Source organism: Glandiceps talaboti, chromosome 21 (assembly GCF_964340395.1).
Source record: "Glandiceps talaboti chromosome 21, keGlaTala1.1, whole genome shotgun sequence".
In the NCBI taxonomy this organism is placed as follows: Eukaryota; Metazoa; Hemichordata; class Enteropneusta; family Spengelidae; genus Glandiceps; species Glandiceps talaboti.
The window spans coordinates 15,828,764-15,848,676 of NC_135569.1; the positions used below are offsets into that span (position 1 = coordinate 15,828,764).

At 35.9% G+C, this 19,913-nt stretch overlaps 1 protein-coding gene across 1 annotated transcript; it reads left to right on the top strand.

Annotated features, from left to right (window-relative positions):
* Window positions 1-976: 976 nt before the first annotated feature.
* LOC144451128 (AP-2 complex subunit mu) lies at window positions 977-14,785 on the top strand. Its single transcript, XM_078141900.1, has 10 exons — window positions 977-1,007; window positions 2,305-2,432; window positions 2,947-3,212; window positions 3,964-4,046; window positions 4,919-5,054; window positions 5,742-5,874; window positions 9,450-9,572; window positions 10,910-11,045; window positions 11,335-11,544; window positions 12,102-14,785. The coding sequence occupies exons 2-10, from the start codon at window positions 2,359-2,361 to the stop codon at window positions 12,234-12,236; spliced, it is 1,296 nt and encodes a 431-aa protein (XP_077998026.1). The 5' UTR covers window positions 977-1,007; window positions 2,305-2,358; the 3' UTR covers window positions 12,237-14,785.
* The last annotated feature ends 5,128 nt before the right edge of the window (window positions 14,786-19,913 follow it).

The following is a 19,913-nucleotide window of genomic DNA, read 5'->3' on the forward strand; positions in this document are numbered from 1 at the left end:
AGGTGGAACAACATTATCCTAATGCTAGTGATAGTCAACTCCTTGCACCGGGCGATCGAGTTGTTTATGTTTCACCCACAGGGTGCAGCGAGTATGTAATTGATTGATCGGTCGATCGATTGATTGATTCATTTAATATTTGTTTGAATGATTGATTGATTGATTGATTGATTGATTGATTGATTGATTGATTGATTGATTGATTGATTGATTGACTGACTGATTGATTGATTGATTGATTGATTGATTGATTGATTGATTGATTGATTGATTGATTGATTGATTGATTGATTGAATGATTAATTTTGTGGGGAAATAAAACTTATTTTGTGTGGTAATGATATTGATCAACTAACTGGCTGATTTTTATGGTGTTTTAAAACTGTTTTCCCTTTTTTGCCCCGGGGCTATTTTTCTCTCTTCCAGCTGTATCTCAGACCACTGAATTAAGTCTGAGGCTATATATAATTCTCTCTGTATTGTATTGGCTAAATAAAGACATCTTGTCCATTCTTCTCCTCTAGTATCTAAAATTAAAACACCCCTTATCTAGCATGGATCAGTTACTGCCAAAGTTTGCATTATGTCTTATCTTCTGGGAGATTATCACACCAGACAAATATAAAAGAGAGTCTAGCGTGTGAGTGATTGACTGTAGATGGGATATAGTTCACTGCATAGGAGTATGCATACCAAACCATAGTCATGGTAGTACTACATACTATATACGACTATAATGCAATAAAATAGATATTTGTTCAATTTCCTCTGTATTGTATCTGTTTTTTAAGGGTAATTTTGTTAGTCACTAGATTCTTCTATGGAGTAGACTGTTGACAGTCGTTCGTGCTTTTTTTGCTACGTTTTATCTAAAACTAAAGTCGGTAAATCTGTCGATGAGGGCGCAGTCAGGAAAAAAAAAGATCGAGGTCACGTGATGTGTCAATGCTGATTTATGCACCCATCATTCACTGCGGTGCTAGACAGGAAAATGGCCGCCATGTTGGGTAAGTAGAGGCGTTGTCGCGACGATTTATCTTACTTTCCCTGATTTGCTTGCCCCTCAAAGACTGGATTATACACATAACGTCATTGTTTTGCTTAAAATTCTCATAGTGGTTTATTACTACCAATTTTTGTGATATGATCGCCTGTTATTCTAGCCACTTCCGGCAGCACCTCGCCGGGAAAGTGGGAGGAAGCCATGTACACTCTACTCGTGGCCCTCCACACACATTCATTGATTCTACAGGCATTTTTAGCGATTAAATCGTTGTACCTAATCACAATTTTAGCCGCATTTCATTCTACGTTTAACACCTTGCTATTGTAGATGGAGATCAGCTTGTCTTAAAATGTAGAATTATCGTGTAATATATTTATCTTCGCAAGGATAAAATCAATGTATTTACTACATAGTATATAGTACAGTACTTGTATGTGGCCCCTTCCATTTCATTTACGCTTACGTTAGCCGCAAGATATAGTCACCGTGTTCGATCTTTGATTCAGTCACGGAAGTGGGCGTATGTGGCGAATGCTATGAAGGCTGTTTTTAATGCCAAGTAGATGATTTTTAACTTGTTTTACTCGACACAGTTTGATTAATGTGTGTTATTTGACATTTATTCACCTGTCAACAATAATTAGCATTGATTTTTCAAGTCGTTCATATCTCAAGTTAGTGTGAGTCAGGTCTGGTTTGTGTATCTTCACACAAACAGCCAATACCTTACAATGTATTTCTTCAAGTGAGTATTATAGTCATGAACAGACACATGCAAAGTGTGATATAAAGGTCATGTGTGTACAGATGGATATGATTCAAATGACAAACACCAATATTCGTGAGGACTCTCATTCATTCAAATTAAGGCAAAAACAGGTCTTTTGACTGACCTGTACAGTTCAAAAAATTGATTTACAATCATTGGAGAGGTTGTCATTGAAGATTTTCAGAGAAGTAAGCTTATATATATTGACAATTTGTCATTTTATTGTGGTAGAAATTGTACAATAATGAAGATTAGTGCTATTTGTGTTCATTTGCAAAGTTAAAACCACAACTACTAAATATACCTGACTCCATACTCTAATCACGGTTGCTCCAGACTATTAAAATCCATGAAATCATTTAACCATAGTCCTGCTACGTCCTGTCTTGTACATGGAGTTCACCTGAAGAGAGTTAAGATAACTTCCACTTTAGTTCATAACAATATATATCATTTTTTCCCACTGACATACTCTGCCATAGTTCCTGTGCTGTTGTTATAAAAAAAATGACTAACTTTGTTATTACAGAGAGATGAGAATATCTTGATGATAGTGGTTATTGTCCGAGAATAAATTGTCAAGATGATTGGCGGTCTTTTCATCTATAACCATAAGGGGGAGGTGTTGATATCCAGGGTGTATAGAGATGATATTGGGTGAGTATTTCAAGATAGCCAAGATTGGATGATCTTTTAGTTCTGTTTCTCTTGACCCAAGCTACACTATATTTATGGAATTTTGATATGCAAATTTTTATAAAACACACACTATGGCTGAAGTAAAAAAAAAATTACAATGTATCTTTGCTTGGCCAATATGTAATGTTACAGTGTTTTTTTAAGGGTGGTAAGTAGGTAAAACTTAGCTAAGTTCCACAGTCATTTTACAGGGGTCCCAACCAAAATTACATGTATATTACAATTATTACAATGTATGGGAACTATGCCAATTTTGCCAAATTTTCCCCTGTCTGTTACCGATGTTTCCACTTCTTAGAAAACACTGTGGTAGACAAACATGGAACATATGAAATATCACATGCAAGTGCATTTGTAATGCAACATCTTTTGTGCCATCAGAATTATTTTATGATATGTCTTTATAGACCTAGTGAAAATACTCAAGGCTTTTATTTTGTTGTATTGTAACACAAATAATTGTATTTGCCAGACGTCACGCAGTGGACGCTTTCCGTGTCAACATCATACACGCCCGTCAGCAAGTCAGATCACCAGTTACGAACATTGCCCGTACTAGCTTCTTCCACATCAAACGATCAAACATCTGGCTAGCAGCTGTCACAAAACAGAATGTCAATGCTACTATGGTGTTTGAGTTCCTTCTTAAAATGATTGAAGTCATGCAGTCTTATTTTGGTAAAGTCAATGAAGACAACATCAAGAACAACTTTGTGCTTATCTATGAACTTCTGGATGGTAAGTATTCAAAGCAAATAACTTGAAATCTTAATAGAACCTCATGTTTGATTGACTGAATTAACATCAATTTATCTAGTCATTCATTTTAGTCACTTTGTTTATTTCAATTTATTTTGAAAATCAGTTTGTAGCCAACTAGGCTAATCTTTATTCACAGACGCCATTAAACACATTGTTACTATAACAATACTTGTATGGGAATATTCCATTAATCCATCAATCAAAACAATTTGTATAGTGCCAAAATCAAACCCTTAGGTCATGAGTATTTTCCTTGGCAGAACGAAGAAAAATTTCGAGGAATGATATCTAAATATACAGTATTCACTGAGAATTGTCAAAATCCAACTAAAATATTGAGGGATAGCCGAAAGACTGAGTGTGCAAATCATACACATTTTGTGTTCCCAAGAACAATTGAAATTGTTATTGTGTTTGGGTACAGACCCAAAAATCAATTTGAGTTGATTTAGTATAGTACCGTACCATGTATATAGCTACACAGTTCTGTTTAGTATCCATAGGTGAACCAATACTGTTATGTATAGGGTTAATAATATCTAACAAAACGGTTTGTAAAAAGTGTTCCTGTTGCATATATCTATTCTTTCTGGTGTTCTTGCTGAACAAGGTAACAAGGTTGTCAATCCCTCGTACAATTCCAAGGTATCTGTAGATAAAATGAAAATCAAGGAGTGGTTCTTCAACATGTTGATCTGACTTGTATGTGTTTGTATTTGTTATACAGAGATCTTAGACTATGGGTATCCTCAAAATACAGATACAGGAATCTTAAAGACTTACATTACACAACAGGGTGTCAAATCACAGGTATGTATCACTCACATCAGGGTGTCAAATCACAGGTATGTATCACACAGCAGGGTATCAAATCACAGGTATATATCACTCACAGCAGGGTGTCAAATCACAGGTATGTATCACTCATAAAGACACACTGTTTACAATATCTAGTCTGGTTGCAACCACCCAATGTGTCACCCACTGTTTATAGTATCTAGTCTAGTTTCAAACCATCCATTGTATGGCCCACTAATTGAACACAAGGTACTTATCCCAATTTTGTTGATACTATTTGTTTCAATAATACCCTTATCAAACATGTTTGATCTCTAGAACTAACCGGTATTTTGCCAAATATTGTTAAGTTCTGAGGTCAGACACGTTTGATAAGAGTATAACTGTTGTATGATATTTTGTAGAACTTTAAGGGTACAAAAGTTGTAGAATATGCAGTCCCTAGAAATTACTGAAGTTTTGAATAAACATTCTTGAATGAGGTAAAAGTACGATAATTGTGAACACACTACTCAATGTTATGAAAAGAGCAATATGTATGATTGGGTATATGCAATCATGTACATGATATAGTCTGTCTAGAGGAGGTATATATGGTCATTGGCATTGTTAGTGTGTGTATATGTACAATGTTTATGTACACTGTAGATGTAAGTATTTTACTTCTATACATGTTTTGCTTACAAATTCTTAATTGTTTAAAAAGTTTAGTTAAGGGTTAAGATCAAAACACCTGCTGTCATCGTCATCCCCAACCCCCCACCCACTCACCACCACCACCACCACCACCACCACCACCACCACCACCACCACCACCACCACCACCACCACAAGAGTCATATTTTATTAAAACTGTAACCACATGTCTTTTCTTGCCACCACAGACAAAAGAGGAACAGTCTCAAATTACTAGTCAAGTAACTGGTCAGATTGGATGGCGACGAGAGGGTATCAAATATAGACGAAATGAACTCTTCTTAGATGTTTTGGAATCTGTCAACCTACTAATGTCTCCACAAGGTAAGGGATGATGGCACAATGTTAAATATAGACAATAAGGAGGGGGGAGGGGCTTGTGTCATTGCAATTGCTGAACTTCATTTTCACACTTCTAACCACATTTTGAAAACTTTCATGCCTTCAATGATAAACATCTTCTGTATTTACTACTGAGATGTTGATGTTGATCAGTTGATAAAATTTACTTCTAATGTGAGATACAGTGCTGGGGTTATGGTAGTATTTTGATGTATTTCTCAGTAAACAGGTTCATAAGGTTGGAACTTCCAGTTTACTATGATCTTGTTTTTACATTGTATTGATTGCAGTGCTGTGTCCACTGTAGTTTTCGTTGTGGTGTACATCATATATAAACATGTCGCACATGTGAACATTCATTTAGGTGGAGGGGGTTTTATCCTAAATGAGCAATGTTCGTTTGTTGAGCTTGTGTGACATTGTGTGATGGTCTATAACTTATAAGGTAATAGACAACGCTGTGTTGTGTGGTGTACTGGGCAAATTTGCATGCTTGCAGTGCTCGTTGTAGTTTTACTTTCATAAAGCTAGTACAGTGAATGTCACAATACTGTTCAACTTATCTGTTTGATACACACACACACACACACACACACTCCTGTATACATACATATACATCTTACTCTTGTTACTTTGTCTCTTCAAGTCCAAATTGTTTATTATTCACAGGTCAAGTTCTTAGTGCACACGTCGCAGGCCGTGTTGTAATGAAAAGTTATTTAAGTGGAATGCCAGAGTGTAAATTTGGTATGAATGATAAGATAACAGTGGATAGGCAAGGCAAAGGAGATGAAGCCAAGGCGTAAGTGCTAATTTATTTACTAAAAAAACAATTATTGTCAGACACTCTTAACAGAAGATTTCAATATCAAGTATACAAATGCAGTATTATTCAGGCAAACCTGCCATAGTGGTGTTCCCAGGTCAGCTTCTACATGAGTTAGTGTAAAACCTATTCTAGCCAGAATTATTTATTTTTAGCTGTTCTCAATGCTTTGTGTTGTTGGGTTGTCTAGTTGTGTGGCTGTGTGCATGTATATGTTCTTCCACCATGTAACTGAAAACTCATTTGAATATTTACACCGATAAACTTTGGTAAGATATATTTCATCATTTCTGTCAGCAGTATAAAGGTAGGTGTTGTAAACTGTAACACATTCCTGCATGACTCCCCAACATTCCATAGATGTACAGCAGCTCCATAGAAACTATAATTAATAGCTGAAAGCATGGGGGAACGTGATTGGTTGCTACTTCCTTTCTGTTGACTTTAACAGGCACAACACTGCATTTGATTGGTGGATAAATAAATCCACCAACCAATGAGATTAATTGATGCGTAGGTTGTAGATTTAGATTAGGGTGCTGTCTTGATGTAGCCACTACTATATTGACTATCCACTCTACCGGCCTAACTTATATGTATAGCACTGATAGCATATATAATGTGTTCTCCAAGGAGCAGGTTTAATAGCCATTCCATATTATGGTGATATTTCATACATTCGGAACTAAATTTATTGCATTCTGGCTGCTGACAATGGCCAATGTTTTTGATAAGGGTGCTAAGTAGGTAAAATATACTGGGTTCCCACAGCATTTTACCTGGGTTCCAAAATTCAACTAAATTAAGTTTGGAAACACTGCAAGTTTTTTATTACCAGGGTTCCCCAACCTTAGAAAAACTTGGATAGATGTAACACCATACGACACTGTACTAAATAACGTACCAATCATGTAAGCTCAGAAAGCAAAATTCTTTTGTGTGTGTGTGTGAGGGGTGGGTGGGGGTGGGGGGGAGGTAGTAGTTTGCTCCTTACACTCACGCAATTTCATTTCCACATATCACTGATGACCACATTTCCCCTGCTCTCAAAATGAAATGGTAAATTTCAAGTGGGACAGAGATGTGTATATGTCTCTTTTAGACTTGAATCAAAGATATCACAAATAGCATGACAATGAAATACATTAACCCAAATTATTTTTTTTTTTTGGGGGGGGGGGGTGCTTGTAAGACAATCTGATGACATGGGTGGTTTAAAGATATAGTTTTTGGATTATATCACTGCTTCATATTTCAAGAAAGCCCAATAATCCCCCTCACCCTATCTTTGGAGAACACTATTCTTTGTTGACTTTCTTCTTCTGTGTTACTTGTAACTTTCCAACTGTGGAGTTTAGTACTGGGAAAGGCATGGTGTTTTACTCTTGACTATCAAAAAACACTTCTAAGATCTAGTGTGCACAACACACATCTTACTATCGTAGTTCTAGGTGTGTTTCTCATTTAAAAAAAAAAAAACGCATGGCAAGAATTGTTTGTATATAACACATAGCCTACTGAAAAATAGTTTTAAAAAAAACAACCAAGTGAACTTTGGTTGTTTTACCAGTCTCTTAAAAGAACTTCATGTAATTATGTTTATATACGTGGTGATAGAATAATTTCATTGGTTTGCATGCTTTGTGTCAAAATATTCAACGTTTGTTGATGTGTAAGGAATAGAAGGCTTTCTCACAATGTTCTCAATGAGTATTACTTCAGCAGTTCAGTTCAGTCGTTGGTGGCGCTGTTCAAGCTTGACATATACCCATATGTTGTGTACACAGTGCCTTCAACAACAACTATTTCGTGTTTTTATAACTGTGAAGGATTCATGATTTGGTCTGACAACTCATGTACTTGATTCGTGTCCTAGATGTCAACAAAAGCATGCAAACTAAGAAATGTGAATCTATCAATAGCCGTCATATAAACCTAATTTGTTGAAGATCTTGTGATAGATTGGTAATCCAAGACCTTTCCTTCCATTATGCTCTACAGTTGTGAAAGATCTAAGACAACATATGACTGGGGCAGTACTGATAGTGATAGGTAGGTAAGGGACCTTCCAAATCTAATGCCTGCCTTTCAATCCCAACTCCCCCCCCCCCCCCCCATCCCACCCCACCCATTCCCCTCAAAATAAAACTTGGGGATTAAATTATGTATTGGTGAGTGATTAGATAGGTAAGGTACATTCCAATATTGACGTAATACACCATAATGTAATTCCTGTCAATTAATCTGGATCCCCCCCCCTTAGACATACACTGTGATTGTTCTGGGACTATCCTTCCCATCAAACAAATGTTCATAATCAGATTTTGTGTTAGTGAAATGTAGATAGGAGACCTTTATCATTAATACACATCAACTTTGATCTCCAACTGCCCTCAAAGTGAAAGTTTGGAATTGAAATCTATCAACTTTGATCTCCAACTGCCCTCAAAGTGAAAGTTTGGAATAGGGAACTTGCAATCCACACTGAGTATGCTCAGACGCACTGGACTATGGGATTATATGTGGTTATTGTAATACCTAATCAGGAGCTACTGATAAAATAAACCTCCCACAATGGTCAGGGTGACTATGAATTGATTATTTGTGGTAACAAACAATGTAATATTATTGTTTACAATACTATTTGATTAGTATTTATTATCACATTTCCCATGATGCAACATTCAACATGGCGGGTTTGCAAGTTTCCTATTGAAATCTGTCAACTTTGATCTCCAACTGCCCTCAGTGTGAAAGTATTAATGATGAAAAATTATGACATTCTTGAGTTTCATCAGTTTTACATTGTACAGAGTAAAGGACAATTCAGAAACATCTCTCATCAGGTGTACAATCTTGACAAATTCAACAAGTATTCATTTCATTCTTGAAACACTGTAGTCAAATTTGAGTGTTTTATCAGAACCTAAATGTAACAAACATTAGTTAGTACAAAAAAAAACACATTGCAAATTGCTTTTTCTCATAAGAGAGAAAGTGAGACTGGTATGGTGTGTGTCCTCTCAAGGGTGGTAAGTTGTGGTGGTTTGTTTACCCTTTACATCTTATAAGTTAATGCATAGTATTCTACAGCATGTTAAATAACTCTGAAAATTAAGTTAAAATGACAATGTGGATGAGGATTGGGTATATCCGTTGGATTTTTAATTTATAAAACAATTTTATCATGGCCCCCGACTTGAAAAAAAATCAATGTGAAACAACATTGACAAAGTCTGTGTTTGTAACTCAATCAATTGCTAAAGATTAATAAATTTGTAAAATGTTTTGTTATTGTACATACAATAACAAACTTTTTACACACTTTTTAGCTTCTTGCAATGTATTGAGTTGCAAACACAGACTTTGTCAATGTTGTTAACATTGATTTTTTTTTCAAGTCGGGGGCCATGATAAAATTGTTTTATGAATTAAAAATCCAACGGATATGCCCAATCCTCATCCACATTGTCATTTTAACAGTTTAATTAAAAAGTGAATTTTGTATAAGTTGTGTATAACAGCATATTTATTGACATTATTTGTTGTAGATCTGGCAAGACTTCAATAGCCATTGATGACTGTACATTCCATCAATGTGTCAAACTCAGTAAATTTGAAACTGATAGAAGTATAAGTTTTATACCACCTGATGGAGAGTTTGAACTCATGAGGTAAGTCCTATTATATAGAGTTACTATAATTATGACATTGTCAGTGAACTTTGTGACAGATAATAACTAAATCTTGATGTTCAGGGGTATTTGCACTCATGCTTGCTGTGTTTTCTGCACTTTTCACATAATACCAGTACACTTAGTATGCAAGTATGACTGCAGAGAACACTGTAGTTAGTACTGAATGCAAATATCCCAGGTATGCTACACTTGCACTCCCACTACATGAGGTGCTGTCATTTAATGGGTCAATGCAAATATGGTGGGAAATAATTGTTGTACAGACATATATAGAGTCATGATGGGTGAATGGTTAGAGTGGCTGGCTTGGAATCTGCAGGTTGCAGGTTTGTGGAGTCATGATGAGTGAATGGTTAGAGTGGCTGTCTTGGAATCTGCAGGTTGTAGGTTCGAGCCACATTGCTGCCATTTGTTTCTGAGTAGCTTAAGTCCTTGAGCAAGATTTGAACCACAATTGTGCCTCAGTCCACCCAGCTGTATAATTGACGACGTGGTAGAATAGTGGTTGCTCTGTGTATGCTTTAATCCTGTGCACTTATAAAGGCTGCAATGGACTGTATGCTTCCCTAGGAGTTGAGGAAGTATAAAGGGCAGTTGTGCCATTATAGGTCCATGCCAGGGGTAATAAATGTAAAGTACTTTGAGCACAGAGTGGGAAAGTGCTATTGAAATATAAAAACTACCATTATTATTATATTTATATCATATAATGTGTAAAGTTTAAGGTCCTCTATCTCGGTCACATTTCCTACTGTTCAATATTTTGGAAGTATCTGTTCAGAATGTACAACCAGGCCTTTGACAGCATAATGACACAGCTTTCAATATAGCACTCTTAACCAGGCCTTTGATAACAAGCTAAAATAATGATGCACTTTCTCGCAAATCACTGTACAATTCTTACCTTATACATGTAGTACAGACCTGTAATGGCACAGCTGTTCTTTGCACTTTGTAGAAGCATAAAATGTCTAATCTGTGCTGCCAATGTATAAACACAGTGTTGACTTGTAGGCATAGTAATCCTATCAGGTGCCCATTTATATGGCTGTGTTAACTGGTGTACATTGTTCAAATCTTACACAAGTACTTTATGGATACAGAATTTCTGATTGATTGATTGATTGATTGATTGATTGATTGATTGATTGATTGATTGATTGATTGATTGATACAGAAGCCATTGCAGTAGCAAAGCTTTAACTGATAACTTTTCAATTGCAAGCCAATGATTGTGACCATTTGACCAACAAAGCACTTACAACTGTACTGTTTTACTTCTCAAATAGTAACGGTGATGTTGTCTGTTTCAGGTACCGTACAACAAAAGACATCAGTCTGCCATTCAGAGTTATACCTTTAGTTAGAGAAGTTGGCAGAACAAAGATGGAAGTCAAAGTGGTCTTGAAGTCAAACTTTAAACCGTCAATATTAGCACAAAAAATTGAGGTAAGTTTACCTACATCAAAACAAACATTGGTTGTAAGGTAGTTTGTCAAAACAAACATTGGTTGTTAGGTACTTTGGTAGTAGGGTGAAATGGAATTAGTGTACCAATTAAAATGATTAATTGGGGGGGGGGGGCATTGATAGACTAATATTGTATGGGGGGAGGGGGTAATATTATTTACATAAGGTGAATAGATTCAAGGGAGACTTGTCTTTCAACAAAATAGTTTTTCTGTAATGATACTAATGTTGTAAATAAAGTAATTTGACTTGTGTTCACTTTGATCAGGTTCGGATTCCCACACCACTAAACACCAGTGGTGTACAGGTCATCTGTATGAAAGGCAAGGCAAAGTACAAAGCTAGTGAAAATGCCATTGTATGGAAGATGAAGAGAATAGGGGGTATGAAAGAATCCCAAATTAGTGCTGAAATTGAACTTCTACCAACATCAGACAAGAAGAAGTGGGCACGCCCTCCGATTTCAATGAACTTTGAGGTGAGATATATTAGTTAATTATGTGTAAAGTTATGTACTATACATCTATGCCAACAAGGGTTGATACTACGAAAAACTTTACATATCATTTTGCTATATGTTATAAAAATGTTATCTGCTATGAGCAGACATACTATAAACCTGGAAATGTTCACTTAAGACTTATTTTTGCATATTTCACTGGAGAATAAAAAGGCAAAAATAAGTATTGACTAAAATGCCTTCTTTTTGTACTGAACACAATGTACCAGTCAGGTAATTAGTAAAAATTAGTCTTTGAAAACTAGCAATATGCAAAACTTTCTAGCAATGAAAATATTTAGGTTTACAGTAGTTTATGAGTGAAATTTAGTATAGACACAGTAGGATATAAACAGAGTTTGAACCTAGATACAATCTGACATGTGTACTTTTGTCCTCTGTACTACTGGTATCATATGCACCGTTCAGGTTGAAAGTTCAGTTTTATTGTTCTGATTTGTATTATGGGTACCTTTTGCATTATTTAGGGTTGAACGTTCAGTGATATATTTGTTTTTGATCTCTCTGTATTTCAGGTACCATTTGCACCATCAGGGCTGAAAGTACGCTATCTGAAAGTGTTTGAACCTAAACTCAACTACAGTGACCATGATGTCATCAAGTGGGTTAGATATATCGGTAAAAGTGGTCTCTATGAAACTCGATGCTGAGAGTGACCAAGCTTCCAATGAGCAATTTTAATTGACGATTATTAATTAATTAATTAATTAATTAACAGATTGATTAATGATTATTTCCCATTAAATTGAATGAATTTTTGAGTTTTGAGTCATAGAGCCCTCAAGAGTTTCCACTCTGTTAAAGTACGTTTGATTGAATGGTTTATCATAGCAAAGACCTGTATCATACTTTACCAAATTTTGTTAAACGCCAAAGAAAAACTTCACCTTTTTCCTGTGTTGTTTTATACCTGGTTTTGTTTGAAACCAATTAAGGGAAAAGATTATAACAAAATTGCATAACTTATGTCAGAGGGGAACCTAGACTGTAAGATACGTCATGTTGTTCAGCCTAAAGTATTATTGTCTGAATGTTGGCTGGTAGGAGTGGAATGACACATATCCTGCAAACTCAACCTTGCACAGTGTCTCAGTGTCAAAATGTACCTATGCAGGGTAAGCTGAGGGCCTGACTTAAAATTCACAGTACACAATATTTGAGATGTTACAGTACATGCATTAACTTGATTAAGGAGTCCGTTTTGAAGGCATATATCTAAGGTGTCTTTGTAGGGCGACTTTGAATTCCATTTTACACTTGGTTGCTCTGCTATAGATATTAAACTCCATAATATGTGACCAAATCTTTGTTTTTTAAACATCTTAACACAATGTCTGTGGTGAACATGTTTGAAAGTGTGAAGCTGTAATAGCATATACATATTTGCTAATTTCAGAATGTAGAATGACAGAGAACTCGGGTAGATTTTACTTACTTACCACCCTTAACAAAAACACTGGAAGGGAACCCTGGTAAAATGACAGATACCTCTGGTAGATTTTACCTACTTACTGCTGTTATCAAAACAGTGGTAGGGAACCCTGGTAAAATGTCTAGGAAACCCTGGTAGATTTTACCTACTTACCACCCTTATGAAACCACTTGTAGGAACACTGCTAATTATCTTGGAACGCAGGTATATTTTACCGACTTACCATCCGTATAAAAAACACTGCATATGGTACATGTCGCATGCATGACTGTAATAATACAAATATTGTGTACTGATGAATCTGTGTATTAAGGAACATAATAACTTGACCCTGCCTAAATTATCACATGACAGTGATAACAAAAAATGTATAGATTAATACAATTGTCCTGGAAATTGATCAAATGACAAATGCAAAGTTTAAGTATCACCAAGAATATGCACTATATATTTGGAGAAAAAAAATATCCTAAAGAATTTGAAAAATGCTTTGGAGTTATTATCCTTAATACATCAGCAAATATAAACATTCATTTATTTTGAATTCTGTAGAATATTTTACTGAAAAACAGAAGTAGTGAAATCTTGCTTTTTTTTGTAGGAAAATTTGATAGATAATATTACAATATGTAGTAGTCCCTTTGGAGAGGATATCTGGTAGTTTGAATTTTAGTTTGACGTGTAGAAAGAGAGAACGGTGTTTTAGCGAGAACTGTATAAATGGGTCGTTCTCATTTCTAGTAATTTGATGGATCTTGATACTAGATCTGGATCGGTATGCACAAATATTATAAAAGTCATGATTTTGTGTCAACTGATACTACATATATCAGTTTGTACTGTGAGGTTTTTGTGAAATCAGGTAGTCGTGTGTGCTTCGATGTAAAACTGCAAATTCCTGAAATTGTGAAGGTATTGTAGCAAATGGGAAATAGGAAAATATAATCTTGTACAAGATGTGTGAAATTGTTGAAGCTTCGCTTTACATCAGCCCACGACCAGAATTTGCATGTGAATAATAAAAGATTTGTCATGTGACCTGCTTTGTTATGTAAATTATTTGAATTGTAGGAAAAATGCCTGAGTATGATAGCTGTTGCTATGGTGACCAAAGGAAGGGTGCTGTTTCAAACAAATCACTGATTTCTTATTACTCTCTTGCTGTTTGATGGTTACTATTGTAAAGAAATACTTTGTTAAAGTTTAACACGCAATGGGATGTCCCGAGATCATATTTGAAAGTGAACAGCGCCCTCCCAAGGTGTATAGGATTCAGTCATTAGGACAAGTATGCTAATTTTCAAAAGTATGATATTTTGAGTGTTTGTACTCTGTAGTGAATTCATTTCTAGATTATTGAGAGTACTAGTGATACTTTGCAATCCAGTTGGACAACAGACTAGAATAAGTGGACTGTAAACATATCCATTAACCTGTGGTTCAATAGTTTCAATTGGTCAAAAATGAAAGAACAAAACTGAAATTTGTTGTTACCTCCATTTGATATACAGAGTATTGCATTTCCTTATAGATTCTCTATTTTAAACTTGGATGCTCCCATGGATAATGCTGTCCAACGTTGGACACTTCCATGGATAATGCTATCCAAACTGTAGGAAACTTCCATGGATAATGCTGTCCAACGTTGGACACTTCCATGGATAATGCTGTCCAAACTGTAGGAAACTTCCATGGATAATGCTGTCCAACGTTGGACACTTCCATGGATAATGCTGTCCAAACTGTAGGAAACTTCCATGGATAATGCTGTCCAAACTAGGACATTTCCATGGATAATGCTGTCCAAAGTTGGACATTTCCATGGATAATGCTGTCCAAAGTTGGACATTTCCATGGATAATGCTGTCCAAAGTTGGACACTTCCATGGATAATACTGTCCAAAGTTGGACACTTCCATGGATAATACTGTCCAAACTAGGACATTTCCATGGATAATACTGTCCAAACTAGGACATTTCCATGGATAATGCTGTCCAAAGTTGGACACTTCCATGGATAATACTGTCCAAAGTTGGACACTTCCATGGATAATACTGTCCAAAGTTGGACATTTCCATGGATAATACTGTCCAAAGTTGGACACTTCCATGGATAATACTGTCCAAAGTTGGACACTTCCATGGATAATACTGTCCAAAGTTGGACATTTCCATGGATAATGCTGTCCAAAGTTGGACATTTCCATGGATAATGCTGTCCAAACTAGGACATTTCCATGGATAATACTGTCCAAAGTTGGACATTTCCATGGATAATGCTGTCCAAAGTTGGACACTTCCATGGATAATACTGTCCAAAGTTGGACACTTCCATGGATAATACTGTCCAAAGTTGGACACTTCCATGGATAATACTGTCCAAAGTTGGACAGTTCCATGGATAATACTGTCCAAAGTTGGACATTTCCATGGATAATGCTGTCCAAAGTTGGACATTTCCATGGATAATGCTGTCCAAACTAGGACATTTCCATGGATAATACTGTCCAAAGTTGGACATTTCCATGGATAATGCTGTCCAAAGTTGGACACTTCCATGGATAATACTGTCCAAAGTTGGACACTTCCATGGATAATACTGTCCAAAGTTGGACACTTCCATGGATAATACTGTCCAAAGTTGGACACTTCCATGGATAATGCTGTCCAAAGTTGGACAGTTCCATGGATAATACTGTCCAAAGTTGGACATTTCCATGGATAATACTGTCCAAAGTTGGACAGTTCCATGGATAATACTGTCCAAAGTTGGACATTCCCATGGATAATACTGTCCAAAGTTGGACATTTCCATGGATAATACTGTCCAAACTGTAGGACACTTCCATGGATAATACTGTCCAAACTGTAGGACATTTCCATGGATAATGCTGTCCAAACTAGGACATTTCCATGGATAATGCTGTCCAAAGTTGGACATTTCCATGGATAATGCTGTCCAAAGTTGGACATTTCCATGGATAATGCTGTCCAAACTGTAGGACACTTCCATGGATAATGCTGTCCAAAGTTGGACATTTCCATGGATAATGCTGTCCAAAGTTGGACATTTCCATGGATAATGCTGTCCAAACTGTAGGACACTTCCATGGATAATGCTGTCCAAACTTGGACACTTTCATGAATAAATGTAGTTCAAATTCACTCTGTGGTGTATATGCAATCAGATCTAATAAAAGTTGCATGTATTAGAAACCCTGTATATGAATATTTTCAGTCAACTTTCTAAACATGCCTCAAGTTAAGACACAATGGTATATACTGTGAGATTAGTTGAAATGCTGAATTGAATGTATTATAAAATTGATAAACTAGTACAACAAAGAATAGGTAACTATGGTAACTAGAATTGGTGCATTGAAATTAATTTGTGTATGGAATGTATTATGTAATTGTGAATATTCTAATCATTCTCTGGGCAATTATTGATTTGAACACCTAGGTAACCATAACATTAGTGTGTACATCTAGGTAACCATAGCGTCAATGTGTACATCTAGGTAACCATAGCGTCAATGTGTACATCTAGGTAACCATAGCGTCAATGTGTACATCTAGGTAACCATAGCGTCAATGTGTACATCTAGGTAACCATAGCGTCAATGTGTACATCTAGGTAACCATAGCATTAATGACTTGTGTACATTTAGGCAACCATAGCATTCTTACTTTTCACAACTTGTTACCCTCCTGTCAACACATACAACTAAAATGCTCTATCGTCAGACAGAACATATTCAAAAGTATCGCAAGCAATAATTTTCCTAATGAGGTACACACTAGACTCAGAATAAAGCTAATGTCATCTATCAGTTATGTAACATTGCCAAAACAAATGAAAAACTTGTAACCAATCCTCAACATGTGTGCAAATATTGACTAGTTGTTTAATATCTGTAAAAAAAAAAATTGTATTAGCATTTGTTTGTTGTACTCTATATACAACCTACTTGTAATATGTTTGCCCTGATTTATTGACAACTATGAAGGACACACTGCCAAGATCTATAAACATTTAGCTATCAACAACTTTTCTAGAACTCTTACACCCAACTTTATCATCACAGACCCTTCCATTTCATCGTCCAATGTTCCATTTCCAAGAAGCATGACATAAGACAACATCACTTTTTATTATTGTGGTTTACTTTTTGCCATATTTTATTGATATGACATTTGAAATAACATGTTCAGCATTAATCAGAAAAACTTTATTGTTATCTTTAATTATGAGTGGTTTTATAGAACAAAGACTAAAAACTATCAATGACAAAGAATTGATTTTAAGTTATAAATCAAGTGTTTCAGGTGACAACCATCCCGTTATTAGTGTGTGTATGTTTCAGTTGACAAACATCCCAGGATTAGTGTGTACAAACCCTCCACGAGTACAAAATAAATTGCCATGATTGTACATTGTAGTTGGAGAGGCACAATTATGCTCCTGTGTTCTTGTACCATGGTGAACAGTATGTTTACTTGGCCCTGTGTTCTTATACCATGGTGAACAGTATGTTTACTTGGCCCTGTGTTCTTCATTCTTGTCATTTGAGGTCCTTGCCATCACAGTGTCATATATTAGAGTATCATCATGAGAGTTGTAGCAAAACTGGCAGTACCTAGCCTTTGTCTTTACTGATTATATAATATTATTAAGTGAATGTTTCTTTCATCACTAGGAAATGTACTAGTTGAAATTATTTATCTTGTCTTTGAGGGAACAAGTGTTCATATTGATTTAAATTTTAAATTTGGACACAAACTGTCCATATAAATAGTAAATGTGTACGTCAAACTGTATTTGAATAGAACACAGACAATGAAAAGATAGCCCTGTCTCTGAGTATAGAGTCTGAAATGTGGATAGAGTATGCAATAGGATTACTTGCTATACATGTATGTGAAATGTAAGTATGCAGTCTTTTACATGTACATGTATATGTTTGTGGTACAAGACTTAGTATCACTGCCTAGCTAGAATAACCAACATTTGACACCGGTGCATAATTATGTATTGTTGACTATAAATATATTATGATTATTAGCATGTACTTTTCACTAATGTGGACTCTCAATAAACTCCATAGTGAACCCCAAACTTTAATCAGTGTGTTTCTTGTCATTGTGAATTGACCGAGTTCAGTGCTGTCCTTGGCATTGAATCTCACCTAGTTCAGTGCTGTCCTTGGCATTGAATCTCACCTAGTTCAGTGTTGTCCTTGGCATCAAATCTCACCTAGTTCAGTGTTGTCCTTGGCATCAAATCTCACCTAGTTCAGTGTTGTCCTTGGCATTGAATCTCACCTAGTTCAGTGTTGTCCTTGGCATTGAATCTCACCTAGTTCAGTGCTGTCCTTGGCATCAAATCTCACCTAGTTCAGTGTTGTCCTTGGCATTGAATCTCACCTAGTTCAGTGCTGTCCTTGGCATTGAATCTCACCTAGTTCAGTGTTGTCCTTGGCATTGAATCTCACCTAGTTCAGTGTTGTCCTTGGCATTGAATCTCACCTAGTTCAGTGTTGTCCTTGGCATTGAATCTCACCTAGTTCAATGCTGTCCTTGGCATTGAATCTCAACATCTCTCTTTACGTCTAGCTCAGTGCGGTCCTGAGATGAAATTTCAAATTCAAACCATAATCACCCTCAGTCATTGACACCATAATTTCATTTGTCAATCAAAGAATCCTGCCCAGTGATAAGTTAGTGTTTATGTGGGAAGATACAATGTCCAAATTATGGTATGTTTGTCAGCTCAGGATGCTACACAAACATGTATATATACTTATCATTCTAACAGTTGGGTTTTACTCATGTGCATGAACAACTTTTGGTTCATGACTTCTTATTGAGCTAGATCTGGTGAACAGATGATTTGATAGCACAAGTAGATCTAAACTAGAATTTACCTTGTATGTATGTATGTATGTATGTATGTATGTATGTATGTATGTATGTATGTATGTATGTACATGTATGTATGTATGTATGTATGTATGTATGTATGTGTGTGTGTGTTTGTATGCATGTATGTATGTATGTACGTACGTACGTACGTACGTACGTACGTACGTACGTACGTGTGTGTGTGTATGTATGTATCTGCAGTATGTTTGTATTAGTGGAGTAATTGCATTATGTTTGGATACAAGTTGAGTTGTTTTGAGTTTAGTATACAGTCTAATAATTTAGATATTTGGGATTTCAAGACCAATTCTATCAGAATATTCAAACTTCCCTATATGTACACATGGTTATGAACTTGGCAATAAACTATACATGTACAACACAATGATGGGTGGCATTCCTTAGTATTCCATTGTACACCCAGATGCTATGATCATGATGGTGGAATGTGTGGAGTACTCTCCAGGATCTCACACTACTTTACACTATACTACAAGTTTTGGGATTTCCAGACCTTTGAAGAATAATCCAATTTTCTGATTACACATGGTAATGAACTTCCCAATAGATTACCATACAATCCATACTTTGCTATGCCAAGGTGCATAATGACATTTGTGAAGATTATTCTAATTTAAAAATCTAATAGCTTAGTTTGGGGATTTTGAGACATCAACTGGTATAGTATAAGTACACACTTGCCATTACAATCAACTCATCATAAATGGTACACTCAGTTCCATACATGGAACATCATTCAGTATGCTCCGAGTTACCAAGGCATGCAACCGTGAAAACACACTCATGCGTTACTTGAATGAAGTGAGCTAAGGAAATTTAGACCTAACACAACAAAACGATGTGAGGTAAAAACAACAATACAACATATACAAAAACAACATGGATGCCTGTGATGTAGGTTGATGCAATGCTTTTATCAGTTTGTTTATATCTGTGGAAGTTATAATAT

Excerpts from the sequence above, each read along its gene's own strand:
- LOC144451128 (XM_078141900.1), top strand. The coding sequence starts at position 2,359 with ATGATTGGCGGTCTTTTCATCTATAACCATAAGGGGGAGGTGTTGATA. Across the intron at positions 3,213-3,963 it reads TATCTATGAACTTCTGGATG|AGATCTTAGACTATGGGTAT; the intron begins GTAAGTATTCAA and ends TTTGTTATACAG. Across the intron at positions 11,545-12,101 it reads CGATTTCAATGAACTTTGAG|GTACCATTTGCACCATCAGG; the intron begins GTGAGATATATT and ends TCTGTATTTCAG.